At 37.3% G+C, this 11,968-nt stretch overlaps 2 protein-coding genes across 2 annotated transcripts; both read right to left on the reverse strand.

Annotated features, from left to right (window-relative positions):
• Positions 1 to 1,470: 1,470 nt before the first annotated feature.
• Positions 1,471 to 3,503, reverse strand: LOC129003869 (dynamin-1-like protein). Its single transcript, XM_054432201.1, has one exon. It carries the CDS (start codon positions 3,472 to 3,474, stop codon positions 1,471 to 1,473), a length of 2,004 nt encoding a protein of 667 aa, XP_054288176.1. The 5' UTR covers positions 3,475 to 3,503.
• Positions 3,504 to 7,547: 4,044 nt separating this feature from the next.
• Positions 7,548 to 10,319, reverse strand: LOC128983670 (uncharacterized). Its single transcript, XM_054403058.1, has 3 exons — positions 10,221 to 10,319; positions 8,400 to 8,578; positions 7,548 to 7,708 (listed from the first exon to the last, which is right to left on the reverse strand). Exons 1-3 carry the CDS (start codon positions 10,252 to 10,254, stop codon positions 7,583 to 7,585), a joined length of 339 nt encoding a protein of 112 aa, XP_054259033.1. The 5' UTR covers positions 10,255 to 10,319; the 3' UTR covers positions 7,548 to 7,582.
• Positions 10,320 to 11,968: the final 1,649 nt, after the last annotated feature.

Here is an 11,968-nt window from a genome sequence, read left to right on the forward strand (position 1 = left end):
CAACATTTTTACAGCGGGAGCGGGCCCGCTATCGCCCCGCCCCCGCTCTTGGTGCATAAACGGGGCCTTACGCCCGGGACTTACTTTTTCATTTTGATGTCCCCAGAGGCCAAAAACACCATTCGTAAAAATTTTTATATATGTCCGTGCACACGATAACTTAATTATTTTCTGTCCGATTTTGATGAAATTTTGTTTGAAGGTGTAAGGTGGGATAAATTTGAATGAGTTCGCGAACCAGCATGATCGGACCTTGGGGACAGGGTTTTATGGGGGTTTTATGGGGTAACAAAGAGGTTTTCTTATTTTTGACCCTCAAAACACAAAATTTCCTAATTTATCTTTAGACCTTTTTTAAAGAGCTTAAAGCACAAATAATTTAGCAAATCAAAGTTTTTTGTACAATTATTGGTAACGGATAAAACTCAACAAAATGTAAATTTAAAATTCACATGTTATTCTTACAATGTTGTAGTTTGCTTGTTTATGGATATTTTTGACCAAACTTGGCAAATTTATTAAATACTTAAATACTTTTCATTGAAATGGCGACCATACATAGTACGTATTTTAAGCCAAGTATGAATGGAGATGAGTGTAGAATGAGTGGCGCGATCTTGTAGTCTTGTTAGTGACTAAGGCCGACATTCGTTAGACACAGCTGTTGATTTTATATTAAGTTATTATTTTACTTGAAAACACACTTTATTAGTTTCCTTGTAGCAGCAAACCTATTTACTCGTTAAACCTAATGTTATTTAAATAGATTAATTGAAAATCATTTCAAGCAAATGGAAATTCGCTTAGACGGCATGTTTGCTGTGGCAGGGGTATTTATTTTTGTATCTTAAATTAATCTCTATTCAAATCTATGATATAATATACTGAAGGAACGATTAGGTTGGTTTCATGTAATTCGAGTCACAAGAGAAAAAATGCTAACTTAATACAGTTTTCCACGTAAAACATTCATTTTACAAAATCAACTTGGTTAAAAAGGCGATCCCATCTACACCAGTTGTAAGGATTCTAAAATCTGTCTTACCCCTAAGAGACAGGACATTCACCCCAACAATACTAATTTAATGCTTTTTATATCATACCTTGTTATGTACACTACGTAATGTAGCAAATAATGTCATAGATTTACTAAATTATTGCACATAAAATTAAAAACACTAATTGTAAGCGTGTTTATAATCAAAATAATCACATTTTTAAACATGTCTTTACATCTGAAATTCATATAAAGTTGATATTACCACTTAATTAAGAAAATAAGAATCAAAGTGTTCAAAATGATAGTTTTTAATTAATTATTCAACAATCACAGGTATTTTTTTATGGAAAATTAAAATGGAAAACAAAAAACTGAACTAAAAAGTAACAACGCTCAACACTCTTGCTATAACAAGAAAAGTAAAACAAATGTTCATTTTCAAATGTCTTCTGTCCAGAGAGCACTGTGCTTTATTTAAAATCAGAATCAGAATTTGAATCAGAATCAGAATTAGAATCAGAATCGGAATCAGGAGATAAAGGTGCTCTCGCTGCTTCTCTCACAACATTGCAATTGAATACATGCGATTTTGTGCTCGGTTTTATAGAGGTCAAAATCCCATAGGCCTTCTCTAGCTGAGCAACAGTGGTTACAAGTTCTTGGCGCTTTTCCACGAAATCCTGCGACTCCTTCATCAAGTTGTAAGTGTTGCCGTTGTACAGTCGAGATATCAACTCGCAGTGGAGACGCTCCATGACAAAGTTCACAATGGAATGCATGATGATCTTCGGAACTGTATCTTGAACGGTGATCTGTACTATTGAAAAGTAACTCTGAATCAACTTTTGAATTAGTTGATAATCCCGAGTTTCTTTCGAGGTTTCTTCTTCTTTCTTAGATTTTTCCGAAACTGCAAGACTTTTCTCCGAGAGTTTCACCGTGGGTTTGCGTGCGATGCAGTTCCCTTCTTCAAAAGCTATTGACTCTTTCCCAATCACATGGTTAGTGATAAAGTGCGGATGTCTTGTGTTGATGTATGCTAACTGGAAGTCAATGAAGTTCTCTACCATTTGATTAGCGATGGGAAGTCTGCTGTGGAGAAGTTCGGTGACGACACGGATGACTTCTTTCTGCAGTGTTGGATACCTCTCCAGTCCGATCAAAGGATCATCGGCGCAAGTCAGGACGATTCTGCTGAGCTCTTCGTTGACTAGGTCGACACATCGAAGACATGGTGGGCGAAAACGTTGGATCTGTCGTTTCACCAAAAGTTCGAAAGCCACTTCAGGAATAAACAACCCGGGACTCGCACCTGATGCATTCTGGGTAGCGGTCAAGATTGCTCCTTTCGTCAACCCAGATAAAGCGTCTATCGTCCGCAGCGCTTTGGCGAGACTCTCTTGAAACACGTAATTGATTCTCGCCCCTCCAGACAGCTCAGTGGTCTGGATGTTCTCAGTATCACCTTTGATTATGCTACAGTACATTTTTGAAAATTTCGACATGATGTCAATCAACAAAGAAGGCTTGTCCAAATTCACTTCCCCTAATGCTTTGAGTTCTTCTTGTTTCTTGGACAACTTTTCTTTGACGTTCTCTTTTAATTTTGGCAAACAACTTTTGATGTGTTCGGTCAAGATTTTCTGAACAGTCTTCGTCAAGTAGGGTATTCCGTGGGAGCGTGCAACCGCTTTGTAATGATTTTGGAAAAACTGAGCTTCTTCTTTCAACGCTTTTTTCATGGGTTTGTTCTCCATGATGTCTCGTTGTGATCGGTTGACGACGCCGATTATACCTAGCTTGACCGGTATGATTTTGCCAGACAGAATGTCCCACGCGTCTGTGCCTTCGTCCATAAGGTCCAGCTTGGTGATGACCGCCAGAGTCCTCTCACCTTCAGGATCCACGTCGCGAGCCAACGCTAAACTCTCGCTAGTCGTCAGGTCCGCATTGGCAGGAGTCACTGCCAGAATTATACAATTTGGGTTCCTAATGTATTCAAGCACCATGTCCCTGGTTTGTTTTTCTATATCGGTTGGCTGGTCCCCAACAGGTATTTTCGTCAATCCGGGAAGATCTACCAATGTGAGATTTAAATACGAGTTGGAGTAAATCTTAAGAGTGATTGGAACATGGCAGATTCCTTTGTTGCTTCCAGCTAGCTTGACGGTTTGATCTTGTATTTCTTTGGAGATCAAGTCGAAGTCCGTGAAGACTTTTGTCTGGTCGTGTTGGAAGATTGCGTATTCATCTACGACTTCAGTGGTCGAATGCACAAGCTGCAGGACAAGAGGACATCTAGTCACTACACCGACTCCTCTGGGTAGGAAGGACTTTCCCACTAGATGTTCCAGGACGGAGCTCTTCCCTGCACTCTGAGAGCCTACCACGACCACCTGCGGCAGGTCGACGACTTGACCACTGACCAGAAACACGTCCTGTAGCTGGTTCACGATCTCCACTAGTTCGTCCATTCTGACTAATTTAAATGAAAAAGTCTCACGTTGCCACTTGCAAACACAAAACAAGATCGTAAACTGTAATGTTGTTTTACTCAACAATAAAGTGTCATGTGTTCATCGTTTCTGTTTACTAAATTTGTAACTGTAAATTCGTTGTAGTTAGATACAGGATTGGAGGAAAGGCATATAAGTATATATATATTACTTAAAGTATTATAAAAATGCTTTTTATGTTAGTGGTCTGTAGTACAATACATTTTATAGAGATAAAGTTATTGGTCACTCTAGTCTTATATACTTCATTAATATGTGTGGTAAATAAATTGTCGCGCCTCTGTATGATACTTTGTATAATAGCTAACAAACTATTTTCCGTTTTGGGCATTTCTAACAAAGAATGCAATATACGAGTAGCTATATTTTACATGTTGTAGACCTCTTTAAACCTAGAACGGCCTTTTAAACATTTATCATAGATCAACCAATACAAGTAGACTTCTCATCCTATTGTAAATTTAGAAGCTCGTTTTTCCTGTATAGTTCAAGTCTGGCGACACTGATCGCTAGTGTCGTCGAAATTTTGTTTATATTATTTTAAGATTAAGAGTGTGACTTCTGCTTTGCTGCTTGGTTATATAACTAGGGGACAAGTTATTGTTTGTGATTATATCGTTTTATTTGGTTTAACGAGGTTTTAAATGACTGCAAACACAAGAAACAAATTGTAAACAAAACACGACCTCGGCTCTGCAGTGCACCGGGCACAATTAAAAATAAAATTGGCTTCAGCTGTTCCATGAGGATGAGAAATTTAATACTTGATATTCGTCGGCGATTCGTGACACTGATATTTTTTCTTATTGATTTCACCTAGCAAAATAGCAAAGAGTTATTTACCATAAAAAGTTTGTAAATTTAGAAAAGTAATTTATTCCTCGTGTTTTTGGTTCTTTCTGACAAGGTGTTATTGAAGAGAATTTGATCTTTTACAACCCTATGACGGGCATTAATTTTTAGGGTGCATAGTTTAGGAGTTACCTTGTCAGAAAAAAACAAAAAAAAAGAAAAATATATTTTCCTATATTTACAAACTTTTGATACTATATAATTTGAAAACCATGCAAGATATAAAAAAATTATAAAGTCCAAAACTTGCTGGTAATTTAATAAGCTTTCATTTTGTATAGGACTTAATTTCGCTTGGACACATGGTTTCCGAGATTTAGGAAAAAATCTGAAAATTGTACTTCCAAGCCCCCCCCCCCCCCCCCTACTACCGGTACCACAGCACAAGGGGTAGACGCGAGGGCTTTTGGTTGGCCTTATAACTATACTAAACAAAGTTAAGATGTCAGAAATTGTGTTCCAAACATTTCCTCACCCTTTTAGAGCATTCGTTGCCTGGACTTGGACTAATGAAACCCCGATTTTTCCGATATTTTATGGGGTTTTTGGGAAAAATCGCCACTAAAAAGAAAAATTCTAAAAATGAAAAACACCTGGAGTAACATGGATTAGTACCTACTGAGTGACATCAAAATCCGACCACTGGTGTAGCCTTTAGCTACGTACACATCCATAGAATCACAAACGCATACATACATCACTTCGAAAACCACTTATATGAATTCAGAGGGATCCAAAACATATATTTCCACCTAAAATTCAAACTCGCAAATTTTGACGAATAAAATAATTTCTCCATATACTGTCCGCACTAAAACTATATAAAACTCGCGTGTCGAAGTGCCCAAACACATTAAGAGTCACTTTACCCTTGACATGTTTACACAGCATTCCAAGATACTACAAATGGAGCGTAATGGGTAATTGTGATTAGAAGTTGCAGTGCGACAAATTGTAGCCTCGGCTAGCAGCCGCATTTCCACAAGTCAGCGGCTAGCAGCAGTTACTCAGCGGCTAGCAGCAGTTATTCAGCTGCTAGTAGCAGACGACTCGGTGTTGTTAATGAGATCGGATAATGTCAAGTGCGGCGCAACGACGATAGTTGATAGTTGCAGACTTTATGAGTGCCATTCAGGAAAATCCATTAGTTTTGAGGTGGAGTTTGCTGCAATGATGTACTTTAAGAGGAATTTTACTCAACTTTGTTTTATGCTATACCTCTTAATGTACCTGATTAACACATAAAGTTATCATAGTTGTTAGGATGTATTCAAATCTTTGGATGGTAGGCTGTGTTTGAGTAGATCACTAAACTAAATTTAGAGTTACTGATTCCTTTTTAGTCGTTTGTAGGTACTTTCGGTGCAATGATTTTCATTTTTCAGCTATTGCATACATATTTTGGAATCATTTTGTGTAGTTACTTGGGAAATGTATATTCTTGTACTCTGTCGAATGTATATTCTGGTTTTGAAAGATATCTTCTGTATTCTGACTACACGATCTTTGCCAATACAGAGTCACTTTCATCTCATGAAAAATATCAGAAAGTTACAATTTGACTGTGGAAACCTACCTTCAGTATCGTGTATTCTCTTTACTACCGTCAACTCTTCAAGTATGAATTCTCATTCTCATATGCTTTGTATCGTATCAATATGTAACATACGTTATGTATAATTTACTCAGTGAATCATGCACTTAGTACATACGTGGATATTAACTTGAAATATAAAAATTATGTTAACAGCAGACACTATGTAGTACTGAACTATGAACCGCAAACATTATGATTTGTCCTTTGATAGCCCTTTCTAGTAGGAGACTAGTCTCAATAGAAAAAGCGAAGCTTTCAATTGCTTCAATTTAACTAGACAAATGTTGGTACACAAAAAGTAAATGCTCCAATTTAAATATTTAAAAAGACGCATCTTTATGTTTTAGATTTTAATTTTGAACAATACAACTAAAGTGCAATGTCCTGAAGGAGTTTATTTATAAGCAACGCAGATGACATGCGTGATGACACAGATGTGTCCCGACTAGAAACTACCTGCTTGGGCGTTATCAGCTGACGAGCGGCTGATTGAAACAATCCGATTGTTGTGAGAGATTACAACATGTTGGTGAGGAAGAGCACGTGCTCTTCTATGATACAATGTGTGAAACACTGGTTGAGTAGATGGTTCATGGGTATTGTCATATATTAGAACTCCCTTGTAGGTTAGTCATCATTACGGAGCTGAAGACATGGTGTTTTCGACCGGTAAATGTAGCTTTTTCATTTTAATATTTATTTCTTGTTTACCAAATTCTAAACGATTTAAACTAACGACAATTTTACCTTGAAAATACTGCTTGTGCTTTTGTAAAGAGTAAAAGCGCACACTGAAAGCCGACAATGTTCCAGTTGTCCTCAGCACTTTATAGCACTTTTATGGAGAAGGGTTGACAAGTCGTTTCCGCCGACTCAGACCAACCATCAAGCACTCGTGTCAAATACAATGTCTTTAATTGAACAGGCGAAGTTTTTAATGCTAAAATTTATTATTCAGACCCCTCATTTTCCATCGCTAAGCCAAGCCTATGAGTTGAATTGAAGATGCGAGATAATGGAATGCTATAGAACATTGAGATTCCACCCTACCAACAAAGACCCAGCATACCACAATTATCGTAGCTTTAATCTCTCCTTGCCCCTCCCCCTCTACCACAATGTGGGGGTGGTGAGAGGAGGGCCCGTCGTCCAAAACCCTGGGAATGAGTGCAAGAGCATACCTTCCCACCGGTATAGAACAGGGGTTAGAATACTTAACCTACATCAATTGAGATCCGAGTAACGCTTAGGTCTTTGGTCAACAAACTTCTTTGGTAAAAGCAAAGATTACTGAAATAGGAGGTGGCAGGATAGATGACACTGCAAAAAAAAAACATCACGTACCTTTGACTCAGCGAAGAAGAAATTGATTGTTGTTTTAAAAGGTTTTACTGTACAATAAAGGTAAATACTGTTTATTGTTCGTTCAAGTAACAAGCATGCTCACCTGAAATGTTTTCAGTTTGATTCAAAAAGTATTTTAAGCACCTTTGGACGGTTGGTAACTGAGACCATTTGATAAGTAACCCTGTTTCTGACTGAGACAAGAGACAAGCAATAGAAATTAACAAAAACCAACAAATAAGTTTTAAAATATTTTAATTACAATGTCATAAATTACTGTACACTGGAATCAGCTTCAACGATGACATTCCCTTGGTCGAACTTTGTCTTGATGGTGTCATGCTTGATGGTTGGAGGGAGGGAGACTTTCGTGTCCATCCCATGGAAGAAGTCACTCTTCTAGAAAAAAAAATAAAAATAAAAAAATCTAGACATAAAAGTGTTTGGTCAAACCACTTTATGAAATTTGATTGAAAGGGTATTAGTCACCAGTAAATTGCCTGGTAAAGTAAAGTTGCAGGACGCACCATAGAATCTACTAGTAGTAGCACAATATTTATTTTTAATAAGGATTCTAGGATGCAAAGATTTCCAGTCAAAAGGCTGAAAAAGATAAAACTCCTTTGTCATAGATACACTGTCCTCTACTCTCAAGCCGTCTGATCTCATCAGTTTATTAGCGCCTAATTGGACTACGACTACTCACACAATCTATAAGATCGTGCATTGATTGAGCCAAAGAGTTCCTTAACTGCGCTTAAGCCCTCAAAGGGTGAAAAAATGTTCCTTAGTTGCGCTAAATCCAAGCCAGGTATGGGTGAGTTGCCGGCAGAAGGAATGTCCTTGTTTACGTGTCATCCTAACCTATCCTAAGATAACCTAACTTAACCTAACCTAACTTAACCTAATCTAACTTAACCTAACAAAACTCAACCTAACCTACTTAATTATACAGTCAAAGAGGACCGCCACTTGGTGCAGTTATGAACGTATTGGGTGGCCCTTTGGAGTAGTTGGCGCAATTCAGGAATACCCGACTATCAGACTTAGGTCGGTTGGCGCAATAATGCCCACCCACTTATATACTTACTCCAGTTTTCTCTCCTCTTTTCCCAACGATCGTGATATGGTCTTCTTGTATTGTGTACTGAACCTCGTCTTCTTTGAAGGGTTCTACATTGACCTTGAGTGTGTACTTCCCCTTGGTCTCCAGCTCGGTTACAGTCAGGTTGCGGATGGCCTTTAGGAATCCAGGCAATCGGGGTTGTCCTACAACAACGCCAAATATCTTCATATGAAGTTTGTCTCAATCACAGTAACACATATGGGACCTTATAGTCTGCCTCTGTTTTTCCCTTTATCCCGTAATTGTTTCAACATTACTTTAGGTTATTTCTAGAGGGGATCGCAGAATTATCACTTAGATAAAATCAATTGGTGTTTGGCAGGATTTGAACTCGGGACTTCGTGACCTAAACCCCGTGCACTACCACTAGACCAGCTATCCCCCCCTTTCACAATGTTTCGCTGACATGTTTCGGTGTTTCAGATTTGAATAGTATGAACTGGAACTTTGGCTTGCTGCTACAGGGATACTGTAGTAATGAGTTGTATATGAGAATGAGGTGATGAGTGTAATGAGAAAATATTAGCAGCCTCTGAGTAACATTAATAATAACTAGAGGTCGTCCAGTGGTCGAAACTCGACCAAAAATATTTAATGTACAGACTTCTTTATTTTCATTCCAAACTTTGAATAGAACATGTGATTGGAGTTTCTTCCATTTGTTTTGATTTTCTGTTTATATTTCGTTGTTATTTCGTCACCAGCATGGCAACTCATAATATCCATGTTAAATTTTTCAGAATTTTAAATTCATTTTTTGTGCTTATTTTTGAGCCTATTTTAATTTATAAAGGGATTCTGCACACATACAGGAAAATAGCTTTCTAACAGTATGCGTAGATTTTCCCTACGATGCACACGAGCTGAGAAAAAAGGTTTTAAAGAAACATGCTTGCCTATTAATATATAGATTATTTTATGATGATCTATCTATATATTAATAGGCAAGCATGTTTCTTTAAAACCTTTTTTCTCAGCTCGTGTGCATCGTGGGGTAAATCTACGCATACCGTTAGAAAGCTATTTTCCTGTAGGTGTGCAGAATCCCTTTATAAATTTAAATAGGCTCAAAGATAAGCACAAAAAATGAGTTTAAAAATTTGAAAAAATTAACATGGATCTTATGGTTGCCATGCTGGTGACGAAATAACAACGAAACATAAACAGAAAATCAAAACAAATGGAAGAAACTCCAATCACATGTTTTATTTACAGTGTGGGGTGAAAATAGAGAAGTGAGTAAGTTTACATTACATATTTTTGGTCGAGTTTCGACCACTGGACGACCTCTCGTTTTACTTATTGCATGCGTTTTACCGTACCACAAAAAACAGAGCAGCAAAATAAGTTTTCAAATATTTTTGTTTTCTGATGGTTACCTGCATTCACATTAAAGTTAGCTTTCAATTAAATCACTTCTAAATATTTTTATTCTATAAAATCAAAACACTAAATGTGTATCCATACGTATATAAGGTAAATACCATAAGCCTATAAAATTAGTCTTATGGTTTTAGAAATAATATCGAGCCATTGTCAATTAGTTTCTTTAGATATCTCTTTAAAGCTTGGTCCGTTTTGAGGGGTTTTGTTTGCTTTTATTAAAACCCTTATCGGGGAAACTAATATGCATATATTCATTATCTACGTGTTCACTATGCTAATTTAAACTAATGTCTAACCCTTAATGGTAATATTCAATATTCAAACTTATATGTATGCATTACTTATTAAGGGAACAAAAACTTAGGAAATACAGTTTGATGAAGCCTAAAAACGACTTACCCAGTATAGCCCTTTTCACTAATTTTGATAACATAATGCTAGGTAGTATTTTCAAAAACTTCAAATTTATAACGACAACGAACCTAACTATTTGGATGTTTTTTGTTTACTTACAAAAATAACAACACCCATATGATAAGAATAACGAACAAAAAATCTTTGCTACATTGATTTCATTTCTAAATACACTGATATTTGAACAGAGGACTGTATGGAGATCATTAACTTAACAAATGGCGTTTTTGGATCGAATAACCAAAATATCTGGTTTGGAAGATTTTTGCTGGTTCCAATAATATTATTACAAACATGTTTACATTTGGCCAGTTGTTGTTATACAAAGTCATAAGCTGTTAATATTTTTGTCCATGCCTTTTTCTGTTCAAATACTCGTGCTGATTTCTGTGGCTAGGCTGGGTTGGGAGAAACATAATATGCTTCGCGAGTATAGCTGTCAATCTGTTAATAATGCGTTTTCTTTTTTCACTACTGTATGGTCTGTATGAGTATGTTTACGCAAGTGTAATTTTTAAAGGACTGTTTTAGCTGTAACCTTATAAATTGTAGTATACAGTATCGTGGTGCAAAAGACGTATTTGAAACAATGTACAAGCACAAATTTACCTATAGTTTTGTATATTTGCATCCAAGACACAAACATAACCTCACAGTTCTTTGTTAGAAAACACAAGGTTTTGCTAAACAGTAAATACTTTCCAAAACGACATTTCGTGTCCAGAAGAATCAATATTACACTTTGTATACTGTTCAAACACTTTTAATTTTACAATTTATGATCGATTTCGAGCGTTTCCTACTGATAAATGAGCGACCAGATAGTTTATCAGGGCGAACGTTGGTTCCTCAATTACTTCGAAGGTGTTTGAGCGTTTAACTCGTGTTCGGCTGGTCTCAGCTGGTGACGTCATAGCCCTAATTGAGGGGCGGTTTGACCCTTGACTCTGGGTCATGGTGGGAAAACAAGCCTCTTCCCAGCCCCCCCCCCCCCCCCCAACACCACGAAAGCGAAGTCCCGACCAACTGACTGTCCAACTGTAGCGACTCCTCGAGCTCGAAAAGTTTGGCAATTGTAGCAGCGAATCTGCTAAATTGGAGGTTAATGTTTAGCCACTGCTTTGTTTTACGTGAAATCAAATGTGTTTTCTGTCTGTATGTCCTTTAACATAGACTTAAATACAGGCCGCTGAAAGACAAAAGACCCTTTTAGAGCTTGGAACTCTATGGCGCAATTAATGCACGACCATTTTAACACGGCTTCCCTAATGCAAGTCCAGCGATGGTGTGTGGCAACTACCAAGTTGCTGTGTATGTCCATCAGTCTCACTCAACCGATAAAATCACCAATACACGCCCTCATGCTCGATTTCGATCACACGCATTCCAGTAACTAGGAACGATTACTACTTACATTATTATGTTCAACAGGCGTCTCATTGCTTTGCGAAAACAGAAAGTAGTTGCCTCTCAATCATTCTGCGGAACGTGGATAATTATCTCTCCTAATCAAGAGAGTTAAATCGTGGAAGCGAGAACTTGCGGTGAAAGTTCCTCCGCACGTAAAGTTCACTGACAGAGACTAGCTGCATGGTTAATTAAATTGTTTTATTAATCGAGGTAAAAATATAGGTATAACAAATTAATATTTGCTGCTCTAAACATTTTCTGTTTTTCGCTACTGTGTTTCCTAGTGTAGTCCGGTTTGTCTTGTCTTGAATTCCTTCCTACAT

Source organism: Macrosteles quadrilineatus, unplaced genomic scaffold (assembly GCF_028750875.1).
Source record: "Macrosteles quadrilineatus isolate MER2022 unplaced genomic scaffold, UCM_ALF_1.0 Scaffold_1__1_contigs__length_201487025, whole genome shotgun sequence".
In the NCBI taxonomy this organism is placed as follows: domain Eukaryota; kingdom Metazoa; phylum Arthropoda; class Insecta; order Hemiptera; family Cicadellidae; genus Macrosteles; species Macrosteles quadrilineatus.

Bases quoted from the DNA above. Each gene is read 5' to 3' on its own strand.
- LOC129003869 (XM_054432201.1), bottom strand. From the start codon at position 3,474: ATGGACGAACTAGTGGAGATCGTGAACCAGCTACAGGACGTGTTTCTG.
- LOC128983670 (XM_054403058.1), bottom strand. From the start codon at position 10,254: ATGTTATCAAAATTAGTGAAAAGGGCTATACTGG. The intron at 8,579-10,220 runs GTAAGTCGTTTT...GCGTTGTTGTAG, and splicing joins AGTGAAAAGGGCTATACTGG to GACAACCCCGATTGCCTGGA. The intron at 7,709-8,399 runs GTAAGTATATAA...TTTTTTTTCTAG, and splicing joins AAAGAGGAGAGAAAACTGGA to AAGAGTGACTTCTTCCATGG.